Here is a 23,055-nt window from a genome sequence, read left to right on the forward strand (position 1 = left end):
GTCGATTGGCGTCCCCAGTTCAAAACACTCAAAATCCGCGCCAGAAAAAGTCGTGCAAATTCAACAAAAAAATCCGGCGAGTTGCGCCCCCAAATTTTTACTGAACGTTCTTTGGGCCCCTCGGAACCGACCGCCAACTTTTGAAGCCTCAAAAATGAGTTTTTTCATGGAAAATTAATTTTTTAAAATAGTTTTCCACACGTTCCACACTCACACTACCACAAAACACAGAGTGAGACGAAGATATTTTTCCTCATGCCGTCTCGTTCAAATTTCAGTTATGCACAATATGCGTCTTATGTCAGTGCTTATGCATAAATGCGCGCTGAAATACAACATAACCTCAAAAAAACTGTCTCCGGGAGAAAAATAATTTCGTAAATTCAGGAAAATCAAGGTAAGCATTGAATTTTATTGCTTAAATTTGTTTATAATATTAAGCAAACTTTAGGAATTCAGAGGAAGAAGTCATGTCCACAATAGACAAACTTCTCATCCACGGGATTCGCTCATTTGGAGCCCAAACCGGTGATCAGCAAGAGATTCAATTCTCTTCGCCCTTGACACTCATAGTGGGGGTGAATGGAAGTGGAAAGACCACGATTATCGAGTGTCTTAAGTATGCTCTGACGGGGGAGGTGCCCCCGGGCTCGGACAGAGGGGCTGGCTTTGTGCATGACCCAAAGATTCATCAATTCAAAGAATGTATGGGCCAGGTGAAGCTTCAGGTGAGACTCCCTTGAATTTCCATCAGATGAGAGTTTTCTTTTAATTTTCTGGGATATTTTTAGGTGTGTGATATGAAGGGAAATAAACACGTTGTTACGCGCTCCATGAAGTCAACGCAGAAGACAACAAAAAACTCCACCAAGACTACATTTGAGACGATGGATGCAAATGTTTACTGTCCGGATGCGGGACCTTCCAAAGGGTCCGTCAGCAAGCGTCTTGTGGATGTTAACACCGAGATGAGTGATATCATGGGCGTCTCACGTGCCATCATCAATAATGTGATCTTCTGCCATCAGGAAGATTCCAGTTGGCCATTGGATGAGCAGAAGCGCGTCAAGGAGAAATTTGATGCAATCTTCGGCACAACACAGTACAATAGAGTCATTGATAAGCTCATAAAGATGCGCAAGGGCTACTCTGAGAAGGTCACCGTGAAGAATGGGGATCTTCGTCTCCTTGAGAGCCACAAGCAAGATGCTGAGGCGAAGAATGTTGAGATGGAGCGCCTTCGGATGCGCGAAACGAAGCTCCGGGAGAATCTTGAGAAGTTTGCGAATGATCAGAAGCCCCTGGATGAGCGCTTGGGGAAGATTCTCACAATTGAGGCGGAATACAGTAAGCTCTATGGGAAATTCGTTGAGTTGCAGGCGGAGCTGAAGAACAAGCGTGAACGCCAGGAGAGCCTCCGGAAGAATATTGTCAATGTATTCGAGGGAAGTCTTGAGATGTTGGAAATTGAGATTGTTGGCTTCGATCGACGAATGCTTGTTAAGAAGGATGAATTGAGGACACTTGAATCTCGTGTGGCTTCCTTGCGGGGAGAAGAGCTATCCCTCGTGAATGACGTGCAGCAGATTGAGATAAGTAGCCACCTTATTGTGGAGAAGATAACGCAGGAGCAGAACTTGAATGCAGACAGAGCCCGGAATGCCCGGAAATTGGCGGAAATGCTGAAAATCCCCATGCCGCAAGATTTAGAGAATTCCAATGAAGCTGTCGAGGAGATTATCCCCAAAATTGATGATGAGATTCATGCAAAAGGTGTTGCTGTTGAGGAGATGCACACAAAGCATGAGAAAGCCGAAGAGGCAGCCCAGAAGGTCATTGATGATTTGAGGAATTCAATCACGAAGGTGGAGAGTGAGATTGAGAGCAAGGGTAGACAAATGAGGGAGAAGAAGGTGGAACAGGAGAAGATTCAGCGGGAAATTGATGATGTTGAGCTTTCTCAGGCAACGCTGAAAGATCTCGGGGTAGATATTGAGAGAGTAACGCGTGATTTGGAGCAACTACGGGGGAAAGTTAATGAGGAGGATGCAAAGAGGGAGATTGATGAGCTCAGAGAGAGTATCAAGGGGAAACAGAAGACATTCGATAAGCTCGATGAGGAAATTCATTTTCTCAGCACAATTGCCTCCACTACAGCTGCAATTGTGGCCAAGGAGCGGCAACTGGAAGAGCGACAGACCGAAGCAAAACGCATCCGGAATAAGCATGCTGATACCCTGAAGGATTTCTTCCCTGCGGGTATTGCAGCAAACTACCGACGAAGTGTTTTGGGGGTGCAGGAGGAAGTACAGCGAGAGCTGCAGGAGGTGCGTGAGAAGATTATGCGCCACCAAAAGCAATTGGCACAGCTTGAGGCTACCCGGAAGGGGCAGAAAGATGAAGTGAAACGACTTCAGGTTGAGCTGACAACGAGTGAGGAGGAGATGTACAAACTCTGCCTATCCAGCCCCTATGAGGAAGTTGTTGAGCGTCTCCGGGAGCAAATTGCAAAGAGTCAACTCACCCATGGGAGTCTCAAGTCCTCCGAGAGCTTCTACAGGATGTACATTGAGAAGATGAATGAAACCCCGTGCTGTCCGCTTTGCCACAAAGATCTCCGTGTGGATGAAGTTGAGAATTTGAGTTCTGAGCTCACTGATGAGATTCGTGAGATCCCAAAGAAGGCCGAAAAGACAGATGAGCAACTGAAGCAGCTTCGGATGAAATATGACGCCCTAATGGCCCTAAAACCAATCACTGAGAAAGTGAAGCGCCTCAAGGAAGACATCCCGAAGCGCGAGGAAGCTCTCCGGGGCACTGAGAGGGAATTAAGTGAGATGACAAGCCTCGTTGAGGATTTGGAGATGTCCCTTGCGGAACCAGAGGGGAAATTGAAGGTTGCCAGTGGCCTAATTGGTGATATGAGTGTGCTGGATGAGGTTTTGCGTCTCATTGGACGTCTTGAGTCGGATTTGGTGGAAGTCCGGGAGAAACTCCCATCGCGCTCGTCCAAATGGACAATGGATGAGGCTCAGGTGGAAAAATCAACTCTCTCAGTTGAGCTGAAGGAAGTTCGTGAGATGCTGGAGGTGAAGGAGGCAGCCCTGGGAGAGCACAGGGAGAAAATTAATTCACTCCGTGAGAGGAAGAATCACCTTGAGGGGAGACAAATTGACCTGCAGAAGGGCCTTCAGGCACTGTCGCAGCTTCGGACGCGCATTGAGGAGTTGAAGGGACAAGTGGAGCAACTTGAGAAGGAAATTGGTGATGCGAAGTGTGAATTGGTACCCCTCAAACGGGATCTTTCTGCACAAACTGATGCTCGTGTCCGCCTTAAGGGGAAGAATCGTGAACTCCTCACCAAGGAGCGTGAGATTCTGGATAAAATCAAACGCATCAAGAGTGAGGTTGTTACGCAATCGCGTGAATTGAGGGAGGTGAAACGACAGAATTTACAGGGACAACTGGAGAAGCTTCAACGTGGGAAGAGTAGTTCGGAGAAGATGCTCAATAGCATCCGGAAGGATCTTCAGGGGCTACAGAAGGAAGTTGATGATGCAAAGGATGCCATAGCGAAGCAAGATGTGGAAAGGAGGCAATTGCTGGATAATCGTGAACTGAAGCAGCATCAGTGTGACGAAGAGGAGTTGCAGAAGCGCTATGATGAGCTAAATTCAAGCATCGGTGGGCTGAACATAAAGAATCTCATGCGTGAGAAGAAGGACCTTCTGGGGGAGGTGGATAAAATTCGGCAGGAGAGTAGCAAGTACACAGGGCAAAAGGCGGAGCTTGAGAGTCAGATTGAGAAATTGGGTGAGGAGCTACGTGAGGAGAGGTACAGGGATGCTGTGAAAAATCACCGGAATGCCGTGTATGAAGTTCACGTGCTTAAGAAGGTGGTGGATGATCTCAATCAGTACAGGATGGCGCTGGAATGGGCTCTCCTGAAGTACCACGCCGAGAAGATGGTGCGTGTGAATCAGCTAATCAAGGATCTCTGGTTGGACATCTACTGTGGCCGGGATATTGACTACATTCAAATCCGTACGGATGAATCGGGACTCACGGGAACTGATCGACGACGCTCCTACAACTATCGCGTCGTCCAGATAAAGAATAACGTGGAAATTGACATGAGGGGACGTTGCAGTGCTGGCCAACGAGTTCTTGCCTCCCTCATCATTCGCATTGCCCTCGCGGAAACATTCAGTCACAATTGCAACGTACTCGCCCTGGATGAGCCAACAACAAATCTCGATTATGCCAATGTTGAATCTCTCGGTGAGGCTCTTGGGCGCCTTGTGGAGAAGCGGGAATCCCAGATGAATTTCATGTTGATCATCATTACGCACGATGAAACATTCCTCCATGCTCTCCGGAATTTTGATTAGTAAGTCAACAAATAATATTCTTTAATTGGCGTATCCTCACGCATCCTTTCTCTTCCCTTTTCTTTAAACCAACAGCTACTACCGCGTGAAGCAGGAAAAGGGCAAGTCCGTCATCGTTAAGCACCGTCGCGGGGATTAGGAGGGGGTGAGCGGATTTTTAAATTAATTTTTTGAGAAAGAAAAATACTTTATTCACAATTTGAGAAAATACATACATCCGCATTATTTACAATATAATGGCATTAAATAAATAAAAATGGAGTGCTTAAAGCTAGGGGGAGTAGTTTAGGCAATCTTCATTACAATTTACCATCAAGTTCTTTTTTTTTTAAATTAATTTAATGTCTCCTACAAGGTTTATTTGCAGAGTTTATTTTTCATCATTTTTCACATTATATTCCATTAACACAGATGTGTCCAGGAAAAATTCCAATATCTGAAATGTTGCTACAAAGGATCAATAATAAAAAAAAACTCCTAATTTCCTTTTGAGGAACTTGAAGTTTGTACACTTTTTGAATACACTTCCTTCCCGGAACGGTTTGATGTGTTCCCGGAAAGTGCCGTAAGTGCCTGGAAGTTGTGCAGGATAACTGCCAATTGTATCAGGAAGTTTCTAAGGGATTTTAGGAACTTCCTATTCATCACCCGGCTGATCCTTGGTGTCATCTTTGGGCCAATATCTGTGTCTAAAAAGAACTTCCTATATAGACAGATTTTCACCCCTAAATGAAATCAAGGATCGGCCGGGTGTTGAAAAGGAGGTTCTTAAAATCCCTTAGAAACTTCCTGATGCAATGGGAAAGATGCCTGCACAACTTCCAGCCACTTACGGCACTTTCTGGGAACATCATACCGTTCCAGGAATAAAAAATTGTATTGAATAGTGTACAAACTTCTAGTTGCTTTCCTTTTAGGGCATATAGCTCATTATTTCTATTCAACCTCAGGAAATTAGTCAGTAATTTTAACTCGGATAAGCTCAGGAATTTTTTTTTGAATCTTCAAATCAGGATAAAAGATAAAACTTTCGACTACAATATGGGTCATTTTTTTTAATACCCACGAAGGAATTTAAATAGTTCTCACAAATGTGGAATCCATAATAGTTAGGTAAGTTCACGGCAAAAGACTACAGGTAGTGCTAGAAACTTGAAAATAGAACCGGAGATATGAGCTTCTAAAGAAAAACCTAAAAATGGCAATATCTCAGTTTCTAGGGGACCTAGGAAGTCAAATGACCTATCGTTGGAAAGGTCTTGATGCCAGCCATAGCATACTAAAATTTCAACCACCTACGATATACTTAAGATTACATTATAGCTCAAAAGGACGCCATTTTGGAAATTGGCCGCCATTTGCTTTTTAACCGACGAAACCAAACCGAACTCATTTTCCTTCCTTTATATGTATGTCCTAAGGAACATTTATGCCAATTTTCAAGTTTCTAGCACTGCCTGCAGTCTTTTGCCGCGAATTTACCTAACAATAAACCATAAGCCTTTAAGATTTAACCAAGATCGAATATTTGAGAGCACTTTTAAAAGGTTTTAAAGATGAAACTGGGACTAGTTTCAGGATTTTAAATCCTTTTTTTTTAATAATTCAAATTTTCTTCTAAGTCTTCAATATCTAGGCTTGAACTAGTTCCTGTGAATCCCAGGAATCTAGTTACTTAAGTTCTAGGTCCATATTGGTCTAATTCCAATCGATTTTAGTTGCCTGCAAGACTACCTTTTATCCTGTTTGCTCTAGTCTCGACGAGCAGGATTGATTTTCTGAGTATTCAATTTGTTTATTCTTATTTTTTGTAAATCCGGTTTTGCTATTTCTATGTTTAGAATTTCAGAAGATAACTGAAATATTAGTTAAGGATATTCTTCAAATCCTTTTAATTCCAAATTATAAAATGGAAGTTAGTTTCCGCCATAGATTTTTTTAAAAGATTTCTAGGTCTTGATTTAAAATTCTAGCTTCTCTGCCTAGATTGAGTAAGACCTGATTCCTTAATCATGATTCTTCCTTCAAGCATTCTTTGCATCATCCCAATATGGGCTTTCATTCACTCTCGTTCTGCTGCTGAAGATTGTCTTTCATTGACAATGCCTGCCATGATGGGATCCCAGGGGAATCCCCGTAGATTCTTCCATGCCAATGTCTCCCCACACATGGAGGAACTCATATTTTCCCCTTTCCCTCGATCGTAGCTTGCATTTGCTTTACAGATGATTTACCCATATGACTGGCATGTCGCTGAAAAAAGGCATTAATGGAGTTCATAGATCGCTGTTCTAGATCCTCTTCGGCACCCCATGCGCAGGAGAAGCTCTGATGTCGTCCAAGGGTAGAAATTGATGGGGTTCGACTCTCACTGACACCACTGTACTTTTCCAGAAGATGCAGGAGGCAATCTTTTGTTGTATTAGCGGCTTCCTCAATGTAGATTGGTTGATGTTGATGCGGAGATCCCACAGGAACGTCTCGACTGAACTGCGTCATGCGGAATTTTGTTCTTCTATTGGCAGCTGCCCATGGGACACTAATTGGGGCTGTTTTGAGGGTTAATTTATCCTCAGCTGTTACCTTGGGGGTCTCCTCAATTGTCTTGGTCAGTCTCTCGGAGAATCCATTGATTTTTGGTTCCTTCGTTATACTAACGGAGGTCTTGGTGTGCCTAGAGAGGGATTCTGTTATACTACTTATCAGACTATTTCCAATAACACTTCGCGATCGTGTAAATTGGGATGTCTTCGTGTGGATCTCATTTCTTTCACTATGTGCCTGATTTATGGATTTATTGAATGATTCCACGAGATTCGATCTTGTTTTTGAAATATCCACCTTACTCCTTGGATTTTCGCTTTTACTCTTTGGTGCCATTTGTGGGCTTTTCCCTCCGGTTGAAGATGCTTCTGAAGTAGGTTTCTGAATTTTTGACTTTTCCTCTATGCTTGATTTTTCTGGCTTTTCTGGTTCAACTTTAATTTCATTTTTCACTTGACCCTTCAACTCTTCCTTGAAGTTTGATTTTACTTTGGGATCAGACTTTTCTGCAGTGCTCTGTTTTACTTTAACATCAGGTTTAGGTTTGATTTCAGGTTTTGTCCTATTGTCAGTTTTCTCCGGGATTTCCGTTGGATTTCCTGCATCGGACTTTTCCTCATCCTTATCCACTTTAATTGCTGAAAGCATGAGTAGGCGATCTGATAGCTTCTTTATTTCATCAGCTAGATTTATCTTCTCCATGCTGTTGCTATGCTTCAGGACGAAATTGCTATCTGAGTTGCGTCGTTCAAAGCACTGTAGGTACTCTCTGAACATTTTATTTGTTGGTTTTGGTGATTCGGACCATTCTTCACCACCATTAACCATGTCTGGACTGTTGGTATCCAACTCTTTGAGTTCATTCTCTGTGTCTGCTACGTCTTGTGAACTGCTCACGGAGCCACATGGTGATGGAGAGCATCCTGAGGTAGGAAAAGGTCTTGTTAGTGAGTGAGAATAATTAGGCAAGATCGAGATAAATCACCTCGAGATGAAAGATTCCCATCATTGATTGGCTGCGTTGATATGGATCCAGAATCTTCAGATAGCGGTGCTATAAATTGAGCATCTGTATCAAAGATGTACGGACTATTTGGATGTTCACCCCATCGCTCTACAAAAGTCTTCAGGTTGTCCTTTGTTGTATCTAAATTGCCAATCTGAAATTAGTATAACCAGAAAACGACGTAGTTTCGTATTAGCGAGATGATCCTAATACAAACAACTATTCAATCTGGCTCACCTGAGACTTATTGTTTGGTATAGGACTGGGTTCCTTAATATACTTTGGAGGGGGAACAGCTAGAGGTTTAGGAGCTAGAGTAGGACGCGATGGACGTTTCTTGAGCCAAACATGCTCTAAGCATTCCGATGCCGTCATCCGCGATGCAGCATCTTTCACAAGGAGACTCGATATGAAGTCAATTGCTTCCGAACTCACGTCCCGGAATGCATCATCGTCAAAATCATACTTTGCAATGGTTACATTGGCCATTGTTTCAATATCCGTTTCACCCATAAACGGAGAAAGTCCCGATAGTCTGAAATGATTTTAATTCATTTATAGCTAACTAGTATCAGACTTAAGACTTCAGGAAGACAGGTATACTTACAGAACGTAGCAGATAACTCCTACACTCCACATATCTGTTCCGTAGGAGATGGAATCAAAGTTTACAACTTCTGGAGCTACAAATTCAGGTGTTCCAAAGAGAACCTAGAAAATAGAGAAAAGGTCCAAATAACAGTCCAAGAAAATGAAAGAAAAGTTTATAATCTTACCTGCAACTTCTTATTTGGATCAAACTTTCGCGCTAGCCCAAAATCAATGATCTTTATACGATTCCCTTCACGTGTTAGGCACATAATGTTCTCAGGTTTAAGGTCGAGATGTAGGATGTTCTTTCTGTGGACAAATTCCATTGCTTCGCATAGTTGTCGTACAAAAACTATGCATGCTTTCTCCGTTAGAATGAAGTCATCATCGATAACACGTTCAAAGAGTTCTCCACCCTCAATTCTGCGGGAAACAGAGAAAAAGACAAAAAAAAGTTGTCACACTAATTAATACATCCCCAAGGAATTTCTCCTTATGTATTCCATCCCAATTTCTTCGGGAAACTTCCCTTCAGAAAAAAAAATCTCGCAAAGCAGCTCGAAACATTGAGGGAGTAATTTTATGAGGTTCCATAAAAAGTTACCTACTTCCGAGAGAAGTCTGGGGGTAGTCGACATATTTTATTTAAGGGTTGAACGTGATAGTTTTTTTTTGCTCGATGGTTCTTCTCACTCCCCCAATGGAGTGTCAGCGAGATGGGGCAAATACTCGAAGAATTTTGTAATACATTTTGGATGCTCATTCTAAAATCCAACACGTTAGCTGGGATAATAAAATTGGGGGAGGATGTATAAAAAAATCTACAAGTTGTTTGACTTTCTTTGACAAAATCCAATACTTTATTGATATGTTTATGCCCTTAAGTTTGTAAACGTGCGATGCTTTATGAAATCTCATTGATTTCTTTTAGATTTCTTTTACAACCTATAAATCCCGTTCAAGTGTGCATGATCAGTTGTAGTTTGAAAGGTAAATTGTGGTTGAAAGTTATAAGATGAAGTATTAAACTAAACAATTTTGACGAAAAATCGTGATTTTATTTTTCTTTGTTCACTTCTTTCATTTATGGAGTCTATAATACACAAGAAATAATAATTATAATTTTAGAAAGTAAAAACCCGAATGGATACTCTTTGGTATTTTAGAAAACGTCTTAGGTTTTATTAATAAACTATTACTGAAACTAAAAATTTGTTTTTTTTACAACTTTGGTGAATCAATAAATAAATTTTATCAAGGGGAATTTATCTGAATGAATGATTCGCCAAAGAAATCAAAATATTCAGCAGAAGAATATTTCTTCGTTATCAATCTTAAATTAGTAGAGACTGAGGAGCAAAAGCCTAAAAAGTACTAAATTCTACCCAAAGAAGTAAAATTCAATTTAGTACTTTTGTAGGCTTTAATTTAGTACCCTTTCCTTCCTTTGTATTCAGTATACTTTTTCAGCTTGAATTTAGTACTTTTTTGGTTTGAATTTATTTATTTCGGCTAGATTTTGGTATTTTTTTTTTGAAAATTTAATCTAAAGAAGTACATTCAATGATTAAAAGTAATAATTTCAAATCGAAAACATACTAAATTCAATCCAAAAAAAATATAGTAAATTAAAACTAAAAAAAAGTTCCAAACTTATTTGGAAAAAGTACTAAAATTCAATTCTGAAAAGTACTTAAGTAGATTTAAACAGATAAAGTAGTAAATTTAAACTGAAGAAGCACTAAATTTTAGCTGAAAATGAGAATATTCAGATCTTTGGAAGATTTAGGCCAATAGAATTAGCGAAAAATGACCCCAAACTTTTAAATAAATTCGGACTAGCCAAATTTTGCACCATTTGATTCATAAAAATATAAGAAATTTTTTAATATTTACGTGCATGCTCTAAAACGTATGCTCATTTCAGAAAATGCGTTTGAAAATTTTTTCATACATTTTTCCATAGAAGCCATCGAAGCCATTGAACGAACATGCGACGTCGCTGAATTTCGTGTTCCGAAAAAGTATGATTTGACAGTTGAGAATTTTCGAGTGAATATTTTCATTTTTGTGGGGAATTTTTTTCATGAAATAATGTGTGTTTTACTTATTTCTGCATTATCTCATGTAGGAAGTACTTCTTTTAATCCTCGTTATAATCTGTTGAGTGGAAATTGTAAAAACTATAGTATTTTATGTGGTTTGTGTGGGCAATTTCTTGGAACACCCCAGTGACGTCACTTGTTCGTTCAATGGCTTTGGTGGCTTCTATGGGAAAAAGTATGGAACTATTTAAACGCATTTATTGAAACGAGCATAAGTTTTAGAGCATTCTAGTAAGTATAAAAAGGTTTCTTATAATTCTCTGAATCAAATGGTGCAAAATTTGGTTAGTCCCCCATTTATTTGGAGGTAATTTTACATCTCAGCTGGCCTAATTATTCGCTAATTTACAGATTATTCGCCAATATACAGTTAATTATTATTAGATTTATTTTATTCAGGTACTTTTTTTTTTACAAATTCGCACCGTATAATTTCAGAAATATACAGTTAAAATTTTCGTCAGATAAACACCCCTTGAGATTTATGTTATTTTTACTAAAATTTTAGAACAGTCATACCCTGCTTAATCATCTTTCGGTTGAACTCTACTCATTATTTTAGAAATTTCTTAAGGCAATAGTTCTTTTTTTCAACTGACATCTTAAGGAAATTCACAGGTTCTTTCTAAAAATTTTTAAAAATAATTTTAGTATTATATAACGTTTTTCAGATCTAAATTTTTCATGTAGCAAAAATTACTACTATACTTACTCTTAAAAACTTACCACCTTTTATTTTAAAAAATTATAGGAAATTATGCTTTAACAGATAAAAAAGAAAACGCGATTTTCCTTATAAAATACAATTTCTTGTATTTTATGTTTTATCACGGAAAAATGGTTATATTCCACTAAACTTTCCTCTTCAATAAATAACCAATAAAATAAATTGGACTTTATAAGGGTGGCTTGGGGTGGTTATGAAAACCTATATTGTAAGAAAGATGGGAAAATGGGAGATGGTGTGTTCGATGCAAACTTACAAATCGAGGACGACACACATCATTTTGCCAAACTCGAAGGCATCGTAGAGTTGAATAATAAGATGATGGTGCAGTGAATTCATAATTTCCACCTCACGTTCAACATTCCTGCGATCCTCACGTTTGGGGATGGGTACAAATTTTGCCGCCAATTGCAATCCTGTAGACTTTTCGCGACATTTGTACACTGTGCCAAATTTTCCTCTGTTGTGGAGAATAAATAATAGAGACATATCATGTTTTAGTAATTTATATTGAAGCTGTGTAATAGGAAATTCAAAATTTTCCCCGCGAGCACCCAATTTCCGGAAAATTCGCCAAATTTATGATTCAATTAACACTTGAACCTCAATTTGTCGCACACACAGCACATTCGAGCACTTGCATTCCACGCATTTTCGCACTTTGTGCTTTCAGTGGAGGCCCCAGTGTGGGTGGAGAGGGAGGGGGCTTCGGTGGTGTTCCCATGGGGCCAAGAGACTCCACAAAAATGTGACACTTTTATTGGGTGTTAAACACAGGAATGATTTCTGGTATAGCTATGCAATGAGAAGAAAATTATTAATCAAGTTCTTGGTAATATAGTTTAATTTAATAGGCCCACATTAATTTATTTTTCATTTTTGACTATGTAAAATGTTCAAGAATGATTTAAATCATGACCCGGAATTTTTTTTTGCAAAAATTCTCACGCATTTTGTTGATAAGCGAATTTATCGAGCAATTTGTGTGAGGGGGTGTCATCACATGCTAGCTTGAAAAAATATATGGGGTCTTTATCCTCATTTCTTAACTTTCTTCTGGTCATTTGTCTTTCTTTTTCCTTTTAACCTACTAGGTGGATTTTACAATCACGTCACGATGGCGCAATTCTTACACCAAAAGGATAAGTCTCACAGAGAAAAAGTCATTTTATACTTTTTTTTTTGCAAAACTTTTAACGTCTTTTACCGTCTTTGGCAAATAAAAACGTTTGCCAGAAGTGCACGTGTGTGCTTGTGGACGCGTGCAAGTGCTGAAATGGCAAAGTTTAGGACATTCTCCAAAGAAATATTTCTTCTTAACTTACAGTTGCACTTACCTGCCAATTTCTTTGATCATCTCATAGTGTTCCTTGGCATCGACACCTCGTCTAATGGTGACATCGCGTGTGGGAAAGTTTGGTTCGATTTCTGCAGAGACGAAAAAAAAAAACAAAGAAGGAAATTAGAAGATGGCAAAATAATTTGTAGGTCAATTCAATCACATCGAACTAACATTCTTCTCAATATAAGCCATTTTAGCAACCATAAGTTGTATTAAAGCTCTCATGAGCCTCATAACTTTTAGTATAAAGAGTTTGTTAGATGGAGTTTCGAAGGTTTTTTTGTTATTGAGATGGATACTCTAAATCGGATTATTTTTGTTCTCTGTATAAAGGAAAGTTTTGAACACTGACTAAAGCTTTGGATCAGCAAATTTTCTATCAGCAAAAAATCATTTCATTTTAGAAAGACTCGAAAATCTCTCATTTAAAAATTTTTGAAGGAGTTCATCCGCCTTCTATATGGAAAACAGGAAAGCTGAAAAACGGGAAAACCCATCGTTCGAGGAAATAATTGGAATATGGTTAATCTTAAAGAGAATTAAAAAGAAGATAAGAAATCGCCACTTTCCATTTTTCACCAGTCAGTTTGAAAGAGGAGGTAAAAATTTGTTCAAAAACGCAAAAAATGACGTCATTTTTATGATTTTTACCTCTTTGAATTAAATTTCAACAGTTGAAGGGACGTTGTTTTTCAATTCCTATTTTGAAGCCGATATAGAGTATTTTTAAAAAATCTTACAAACATTAAATCTGAAAATTTCTTTTAGAATTTGAGTCTATGATCCAGACATGTAAGAAAAAAAATCACAACATTCCTCCACTCTGCTGCGTTACAGTCGAGACTTTATTGGTCAGAAATAGCGAGTTTGTGTGTTGGGAAAATGAGGAAATTTACACAAATTAATTGAGACGCGAGGGAATTTCAAGTGTCCGCGTGCGTGGATGAGTTTTTTCTCCCATGAAGGGAGAGACGCATCCGAAAATAGCCGGATCACGCGTGGCAAAAAGTAGAGGAGGTTGAGATTGGTCGCGTTTGGGGCCTCCTAAATCGGTCGTCGTCGTCGTTGTTTGGTGAACTTGAGTAGTGAAACTCTTACTTCAATGTCGATAGTTCATGGCGTGTGTCTCGTGAATTATTTCACTCTCGAGGGATTTGTCATGCAAGAGATTGCGCCTCATACTGTTTTTTTGTTGTTGCCAACTTCCTGCTTTTGAGCTTTGACTGCCGTGTTACGGAAAGTTTCTAGTGAGGAAAACTTTTTGTCAAGAGTAGCCACGACCCAAATACCAAAACAGAGATTCATCAGCATAAATTTCGAAATTGATTTTTATTTTCAACATAAAGCCTTTTTCCATCCACTTTAGCGATCTGGATAGATTTTTTACTTTCTCAATTTGTAGTGGGGATTATTTTTAAAAGAAATTTGGAGGATTGAACACGCTGTGGAGGCTGTGGAGAATGTATTGCAGGAATTTAGAAGAAAATTCACGTACTTTTACACCAAAAATACTTCCCATTTCCATTCTGACTTCAATTGAGGTAAATCGATGGAAATTTACTCAAAAACACTAACAATGACGTCAGAGTGCATGAAACATTCGCGCTGATGTTTCTTCATTTAGTTTTGATACTCTTACGAAACATTTTCTTAGCTTCAAAAATAAAACTTCATTCACTCAAACTTTGAAAAATATTTCTTTGATATTTATTGCAACAAACAGCTAGAGGTACACCACACTCCTGTACATTGTTCTACCTTGCAGTCTCGCAAAGATTGCGCCTTGTATTCTACCACTGCAACATTTCAAATAATAAATAAACGAGAGAGGATATTTAATAAATAATGTTTGAGAGAGAGAAAATTTGGCATGCATTCAAATATAAACTCTCACAGCCAGTCTCAATTAAAATGAAATTATTTATAGACTCTTCCACCCCCGCGGCGTCTCATAGTAAGAGAACCCCTCACACGGTAGACGCCACCAAGTTTCATTGAGAAAATATCATCCAAAAAGTGCAGGCGCCACATTTCATCGGCATAATGTCCGCAGATGTGGATTCTTCTGTAAAAAGTAATTGAATTTCCTTTCGTCACATTGTCAATCAATTAGTTTTATATCCTGTTTTGAAAATATTACATCGCACTAATTTATAACTTTATTAAAACTCAAAAATTCTAATTATTGAGATTTTTGGGATTTTTTTTGTTGAGAAATTCCTCTCTCGAAAATTTGATAATTTTTCATTTCTTGGCAAGATTTAGATTATGAAATTCTTTTAATATCTGCTAAATTAGTCTCACTTACTAAAAATAATCTCTTTGAATATGAATCATATATTGTGTGCGGGAAAAAAGGATTTAATTGCGGTTGACCTCAATATTTTGTTTATTCTAAAATTGACAATTTGGACGTGAAATAAACACAAAATAAGTAGAAGGAATTTTGCAGAAGAAAAGTCAACGAGAAAATATAATTGTCCAATACGAGTTTGGATATATTTATGAGACACTTTGTGAAATTAATGATGAAATTACAGAAGAATTTTCACGAGACATTCTTTGGCCAAGTTTGTTGTCTAAATTTATACGTTTAACTTTAAAACATATTAGCAGTGTTTTACGCAATTTTCACAATTCTCACATATTCTGCCACGTGCACTTTTGGAGATGAAATCTTCAGATACATATTTATTTGTTCCTTAGAATGATTGATTAGTGAAATAGAAACAATAATAGAAGGGGAAGATGACCTAAATCTAACTTTATGAACCACATTCTGCAAATTTTATTCAACGGCTAATAGGGAAGGGGGAGGGTTGTGCTTATAATAAAAATCTTTAATGCAATACATATTGCCATGCTATATATCACTGAACTTATTGACTAAAGTATATAATGCAAGAAAAAACTGTCGGATTTTTATCTGGAAAAGCAACATACCTACAATTTCCAATGATATATATTTTACTCTTGAACGCCTTTCTCTGTGTGAGTTTTTCCATTTCCACCTGTCAATATTTCCCATTTTATTTGTCACGAATGCATTCACATCTTGAAATTCTTTCACAATAATTCTCTTGCACTTTTCTGCAGCTTTCTCCTTATTGAAGAAGAAGAAAAAAACGAGTTGTTTTCCTTCGATTTCCCGATTTCTCAGAATTTTCCAGGTATTTTCTTTTTCATTTCTTTTTAATTAAGTATTTCCCTTCGTCTAGACATTTTGTCTTTTCGAGTGGTATGAATTTCCCTTGAACAAACGAACAAACTTATCGTTCTCTCTCTCTCTCTTGAGCGAAAAAAGAAAGAATGCATAGGTACATAACATTCCTCTTATGCACTTATTAAAGTTTGTTTTTTATAGCACTTGATGAAAATGCCAAGAAAGGGTACCCTACACTTTCCAACGAAGGGGGCAAAAAGAAGACTCAATGTCACCTTGTAAGGAGAAATGAGAGTTCTCCCCCCTTTCGCCCCCTCATAGCCACTTGTTATGCAATGGAGCAATTGTTGTGTCTTCCCTGGCTCCGGGGAAATCTCCTCGCACGTGTGAATGAACTCCCTGCCTGGGGGCCAGGAATTGATTCACCACGGAGCCGCTTTTCCACCCACGATGTGAAAGAAAAATAAACAATCATACTAAATATTTCAAAAACCATTTTCTCCCACCAAACCTCTACACATATCAATTTTCTCATACGCCATGGAAGTGTCTCTAAAGCACGTTTTTCTTCACTATACGGGGGGAATTTTAGGTATGGGGGGGGGGGGCAGTGGGGAGAGGAAGAAAGGGCTCACTTATAGCGGATGTTTTCCTTCAAGTCCACTTCTTGGCGGGAAGTCAAGTTGAGAGAGTGAGAGTACATACAAAATGAGATAAAAAAAATTCCACCAGTTGAACAACAGAAATGTACAAGAGAGTTTTTTTCCCCGGAGGAGGGGGGTGGGGAACTGGGGGCAACTTTTGGCACCTGACCAAATGGCTAAAGTCAATTTGTTTGCGATTTTCTCAGTGCTTTCGCCTTGATGGTGCACGAGGAAGATTGAGAGGAAACAAGTGGATATTGTTAATTTCAAGGAAGGAGGGAGGGAGATTTCCATGTGAAAGACCGGCTTTTTGCAATGCTATATGCAAGGCAATGTCCTTAATTTACATATTAACTAAATAATTTGTTCCTTGAAAACATCTTTAATTGTGTATTACGTTTGTTTGCTTAGAAAGTAAGTTAATGTCTAAGAACAGCAAGAAATATATTGTTAGAGTAGGAATTTTCAAAAGGAGTTTTAAAAAAAAATCATCATTTGAGAAAAAAACTAGGACACGGTTTTAATCTTTGTAGAGAATCACAAAAATACTAAGAAATCGCAATGAAGCTTTAAATTATCCACTGAGGTGAGCTGGGAAAAGTTCACAAAGATTTACTAAAAAAATCTTAGTAAAATTATCTTTATTTCTAAGATTTTAATTTGCATGGCAGGAGTATAGTTAAGTTCAGGCTTTTTTTAGAAGGCAAAAGAGATCATTTTCATGCTAAAAATTACATAAAAAGAATAGAATTTAAGCTTTGAACCTTAAAAAACAATAAATGTTAGAAAAATTACAAATATGAAAAAATATGTCAAACGTAATTAATCTTTGGAGGATTTTGTTGGCCATCGTGGCCAATTCGGCTTTTTTCTATCGCCACACAATTAAAATCTACTAAATATTTTCTGAAATATTCAGTATCTTTGTGTAGGGAAGTTCTATTACTTTAAGATCGTCGAAAGAAAACTTCGTAAAATATTTTCTTTTTGAGAAAAAGCATCAGAACTTACCACTTGGAGGATTGAGGTTTCTAAACTCAAAAGTTTGAAGTAATGAACCTTCCCTACACACAAGGGTAGAAATTATCACGATAAATTTAAGACATTTTATTCTAGAATGATTTAAAAAGTGTCAAATTGGTGGCCAGCAAAATCCTCCAAGGGTTAAAAAGCACATGAAATACAGTAGTTAATATTGGAAAAAGAAACGTCAAACGTTAAAAATCGACAAATGTCAAGTAGTTTTTCATCTATTTTCAACATCTGCAAAATTAAAAAAAAATCTCAAAGCATAGCGGGGTTGGGGGTGGCATTTGCGAAAAATTTTGGTTCAAATTTGAATTATTGCAAAATACTTTGAATTGACTGGCTACGCCCCTGTTTTGTGAAATTGAATAAAAAGCAATATTCACCAATTAGTTTAAAAAAAATTCGTTTATTTTCTGTTATGGCCTAAATTTATCGAATTTTCTCTTTTTCTTTCACAGAAAAAACTAATCTCCATTTTTAAGGATTTTTTTTCGCATAAAAAGATCAAAGCAAAAACTTACCCCCAATGGGATCCGATTCATCGACATGGATCATTTTTTTTCGTTTTCACTGAATTTTATTCTCTTGTACCAAAAGTGGCTCTTTAAACACTATTGTTTCTCCACTCGAAAAAAAACTGGAGGATTTGCTTTTCCTATGTGACTGCACCACCCTCGTGATACACTTCAGTGTTTATGGATTAAATGCCCCAGTAGTCAGTAATCCAATTGATTTGTGTGTCTGCACTGTCCCTTTTCTGTTTGGTTGCTAAATTTTCAAAGCTTCAGCCACGATATTGTAGTACTTTGCAGCTTTTATGGTGTTTATTTTGTAATCCTTCTCTATGTTTCAAAACATTGTATTTTTAATTCACTTTTTTTTTCACACTTTCCTACTTTTTGTCTGAACGGTCTGAACATTCACAGCATTGTAGGAGCGATTCATGAGCTGACATTCTGTCGAGGGAAAAATCGTTGAAAAGATTATGCAAAAGGAATTTTCTTCTGATCTCTGATGGGTTTTGAGAGAAAATCCACGATCTTCCGTGTACACTGTGGAGTTTTTGATTGATTTTTCACTTCTCACGAGGTTTTTGGCACGTTTCACTTGTGAAATTTTTCAGATGAGAGAGAGAGTGAGTGACAAAAGAGGAAAAGTGAGATTTAACAGCAAGTTAACTCTTTCACCTGCTTGTGCTTCAGGTGTGATAAGATAGGATTCTAGCTAAATGCAAAAAAAGGGAGAGAGAAAAAATTGCGATATGAAATGAGTTTTCGAGTCTTCGATAAGGTCAACAAATCAATTAAATGGGAATCAATGAATCAACGCTATCACATATCTCCGCCGTAGCTAATAAGTTATAAAGGGGGTCTCATTAGATATACTTTCTGCGCTTTTCCACCAATTACACTGACGTCATGGTCGAAAATAGACGATGAAATGGAAGAAAATGCAAGTAATCAACTCGATTCCCACCCTCGCAATTTCTCTCACTCTTAATCTGTTCCATTCTGGGGGCTCTCGAGTGTCTTGATTTTGGCTGTTAGATAGTTTTCTTTGAATGATTGAATTTTCGAAAAATATTGAGCTCTAAAATGTTGTATCATCTAACTGTACGAAAAAGAGTATTTAGAACGTTAAGAACGAATCCCTTTCGCGCAAACGCACACAGTTCACGTTAGAAGAATTTCTTCGGCTTTTGTGGGCTCGGCGGTTAAAATTCAACGAACGACCTTCACGTGCGAGACCTTCAATGCATTCAGCGAATAAAAAACCCATTAAGATTTTTTTACCTCACCTCTGCCGGATTACGTTTTGGCAGATTTATTGATTTCTTTATCACTTTCGCGAGGTGGATGCTTTTTTTTTTGCGCGAAAACTTTGCATTTTTTTCACGAAGTGAAAAAAAGCGGGATGTCTAAAAATTTTCACACCATGAATTAGCAGCGTGAAAATAGATTGGGAAAGAGTGCGGAAAAAACACTTCATGATCGTGAAAATAGTTATTATAGGAAGAGTGTGCAGAAGAAGTCTATTAATAAAATTCTATACACTTGATCGCGAATTTTTTCTTTCGCAGCTGTGATCTCACGAGAAACTTCCTCTGTTTACAAAATTCAATCACTTTTTCTAACCGCGGCGGTTTATGGAATTTCCTCCAAATGGTATTTGTGTAGATGGTTTTTTATTTATTTTCTCTCCATGTCGGGTATGAATGAAAATTTGATGAAAAATTAGGAAGGAAATAACTGTCTGATGAGGTAAGTTAAGATTCTTTTTTATGCTTTGTACTAAAGCAGAAATTGGAAAAATTGTACATGTTTTATGACCATTTATGGACTGATATAATGAAAACCTTAGAATTAATTAACTCCTTTCCCCTACAACGTAGTGGGTGTAATCACTCTAATAAAATCAGGAATTTAAAGTTACCCTTTAGATGTCAAAATTAATTAATTTTAAGCTAAAAAAAAATAATAATAAAGGGAATTTTCAAATGATATGTAAAATATGTTAATGATTAACCCTTTAACGTCCAACGTGAAACATAAAAACATTGAAACATGCGTTCTTTTATCGCGATTTTTATTCTATGAATTTTTTAGAGGACTTTTCTCACTCAGAACGTCTTCTTTGATCCCTTATGCGTGAATTTGATGCATTCATAACATGGAAAAACAATAAATATTGAAATATTGAAAAAATAAAATGTTTCACGTTTGGGTCAGCGTATGACCCAAAAAACGTGAAGGGGTTAAAAAGAAATCTGAAACGTTTGAAAAAAAAACGTCAACTATATAATAAGTCAAACGTTAGAAAAGAAACATTATGAGTTAAGACGTCAAACTTTAAAAGACACGTCAAACGTTAGAATTAAGGGGGGTCTCTTTTGAGAGCTGATGAAATTCAATGTTTTTATTTTTCTTGAGGTTTTTCTTAAACTTGGTTTTCAAATGTTGGTCACATTTGAAGACTTATTATTGAAGAGTAAGAAAATCACTTTCCGCTATCTTAGGTGCGACGCCATCTTGAGATTTTGCTCAAAACACAAAGGTAGGTTTTTCTCAGGATCTATTGGATGGATTTTGATGGGGTAAAAAGCAAATGAAAGAGGAAATACCAATGCAGATTTTGATGTAGCGGAATTTTGAATTTCCTCTTTGGGGCTGAGAAAAGTGGAAAAATGTGACTTTTTTCAGATATTTTTGACGTTTTTTCACTTTTCTCAGCCCCAGAACGGAAATTCAAAATTCCGCTACATCAAAATCTGAATTGGTATTTCCCCTTTCATTTGCTTTTTACCCCATCAAAATCCATCCAGTAGATCCTGAGAAAAACCTACCTTTGTGTTTTAGGACTGTTCTGTGGAAAAGTCGGAAAATCCCAAGATGGCGTCGCATCTAAGATGGCGAAAAGTGATTTTCTTACACTTCAATAATTAGGCTACAAATGTAACCAACATCGGAAAACCAAGTTTAAGAAAAACCCCCAAAAATTGCAACATAAAATATGTGTAAACTCTAACAATTTTCCCAAGAGACCCCCCTTAAACAAACTGTCAAAAACTGCTAATCTAAATGAAACTAACGACGGCTTAGTTATCCTAATCTAAATTAGTCTAGAATTTTTAGATTTCTTTTTCAAACATTGGTAACAGATTGTAACAGATTGTAACAGATTAACAAGTAGTGCAAGCCTGTATAAAAATTTAAATTTAGTTCCTATCAAAGACATAATAAAAGTTCAACAAATTGTACATATACATAAAATTAAAAATAAAAATATACACACACAAACAAAAATAGAAGAGCATACTCAAAATACTAGAAATAGAGGAGAATTATTAAATTACAAACCAAATACCACAAAATATGGGTTAAAAAGCATAGTTTACAATTCAATAAGAAATTATAATGCACTACCAACTGAACTAAAAAGATGCGATGAAGCGAAGTATTTTAAGAAAATTTTAGTAGAACACTGTAGTAAATGATCCTTTGTTGTTTATTGTGACCGGCTGCAACTCTATGTAAAAGTTAGCAAATATTTGCATATATAGCCTATTAGGGAATCTTGTATTCTGTTTGGCATGAATAAACTAAGGGATGGTCACGTTATTTTGGAAACTCGGGGACTTTCAAGAGCGATTTTCAAGCCAATTTTTAAACCAAAATTTTGAAATCTGCTTGCACTCTTGTTAAATGGCCAAATACTGATAAGAATTCAGTATTTTTGATTTAGAAAATAAATTTTTGTGCTCAAAAAATTTATTTGAAATTCTCACATTTTGGCCATTTTGTTCCTGTAGAGTTTCCAAAATAACGTGACCATCCCTTATATTATTATTATTATTATTATTATTATTATTATTTTTTTTTTTTTTAATGTCTTTCACATTTAAAAAAAATCCTTTTTTTTTCTAGAAACACCCCCTTGATTTGATTTCTGGTTAGGTTCCGATTCTAAAATGGTAAGAGACGTTCCCTTTGAATTGAATTTTTCTAAGGAAACTTTGTTTGTATTTAAGAAATGTTTTTCTTCAATCCTTAAGCTCCTTTCTGCACTTCACATTTTAAACGGTTTTAATTTAAAAATTAAAAATCTAACGATTTTGTAGATTATGGATTTAACGATCGTCATCGCCCATATTATTAATCATACCCACACAAAAGCATCATTTGAGTGGAAAATTTCTCTTGAGATGGACGAAAATGAAAATTCAGATGCGCAGTATTTTTTTCGTTAGATATCTTTGGTATCGCAGGAGAGCAAAAAGAATTTGAATACGAAAAAGAAGTCTGATAAATTTGTCGCGAAAAAAAAGAAGAGAGATGTTGCCATGTCTAGGATTGAGAGTATAACTCTTCGCGGGCTTTTCATGCAATAAATTCTATGAATAGATCCTCAAGAGAGGCCCCCAAACAGACGCCAAAATGATGTTCCATTGTATTTTTATTTATTCCTCTTTGTCTCCACGGAGCTGTATAGCCACCACATACGTATTTCTGTGGTGAAGCACATGCTGTGGAATGCAGTGAAAATTTTACTGATGGATTCCCTGACTTTTTGAGGATGCCCCTCAATCCCAAAAACCACCAAGTGCTGTGTTGTGTCTATTTTTGGATAAATTTTCATCTCATCCACACCCCAGGATCTTTCCCCAGTTATTCGATTTGTATTCTCTCTCATTCTCTTCCTGCGAATTCACATTGAATTTCAGGAGAAAAATCTTTCACAGTGAATCATTTTGGTGCACAAGGTACGATTTTGTGGAAATTTTTGCGCCACAGTGTAAAATTTGATCGTGGATTTTCCTCAAAGCGGGAAGGTGTCTTCCTTCACTCACTCGTCAAATATATACCTCAAAAATACACTCGTAGAAAATATTAAAAAAAAAACTTCACTTGCACGTTGAAATTTACAAACAATTATTGCTCCTTTCAAATTGATTTTTTTTTCACCGTGATCCCAACTTCACTCTCTCGTGACTCGTGATCAACTGAGATGAAGAT

General features: G+C 37.2%; 3 protein-coding genes across 7 annotated transcripts in view; 2 read left to right on the forward strand and 1 right to left on the reverse strand.

Annotated features, from left to right (window-relative positions):
• Window positions 1-23,055, forward strand: part of LOC129796090 (zinc finger protein 431-like) — a 382,644-nt gene that overhangs the window by 109,693 nt on the left and 249,896 nt on the right. The gene's annotated exons all lie outside the window — the stretch shown is intronic.
• LOC129796031 (DNA repair protein RAD50) lies at window positions 314-4,707 on the forward strand. Of its 2 annotated transcripts, none has more exons than XM_055837689.1 (4): window positions 314-397; window positions 452-728; window positions 792-4,390; window positions 4,467-4,707. In XM_055837689.1, the coding sequence occupies exons 2-4, from the start codon at window positions 471-473 to the stop codon at window positions 4,528-4,530; spliced, it is 3,921 nt and encodes a 1,306-aa protein (XP_055693664.1). In that variant the 5' UTR covers window positions 314-397; window positions 452-470; the 3' UTR covers window positions 4,531-4,707. The 2 variants fall into 2 exon arrangements, with proteins under 2 accessions (XP_055693664.1, XP_055693665.1); XM_055837690.1 differs by having other exon boundaries at window positions 347-397; window positions 460-728.
• LOC129796062 (uncharacterized) lies at window positions 4,558-23,044 on the reverse strand. Of its 4 annotated transcripts, none has more exons than XM_055837750.1 (9): window positions 22,905-23,044; window positions 18,064-18,498; window positions 12,702-12,792; window positions 11,621-11,824; window positions 8,718-8,955; window positions 8,549-8,652; window positions 8,179-8,476; window positions 7,921-8,095; window positions 4,558-7,858 (listed from the first exon to the last, which is right to left on the reverse strand). In XM_055837750.1, the coding sequence occupies exons 2-9, from the start codon at window positions 18,095-18,097 to the stop codon at window positions 6,570-6,572; spliced, it is 2,433 nt and encodes an 810-aa protein (XP_055693725.1). In that variant the 5' UTR covers window positions 18,098-18,498; window positions 22,905-23,044; the 3' UTR covers window positions 4,558-6,569. The 4 variants fall into 4 exon arrangements, with proteins under 4 accessions (XP_055693725.1, XP_055693726.1, XP_055693724.1 ...); XM_055837751.1 differs by having other exon boundaries at window positions 22,890-23,044; XM_055837749.1 differs by lacking the exon at window positions 22,905-23,044 and having other exon boundaries at window positions 18,064-18,726.

Source organism: Lutzomyia longipalpis, chromosome 4 (genome assembly GCF_024334085.1).
Source record: "Lutzomyia longipalpis isolate SR_M1_2022 chromosome 4, ASM2433408v1".
NCBI lineage: Eukaryota > Metazoa > Arthropoda > Insecta > Diptera > Psychodidae > Lutzomyia > Lutzomyia longipalpis.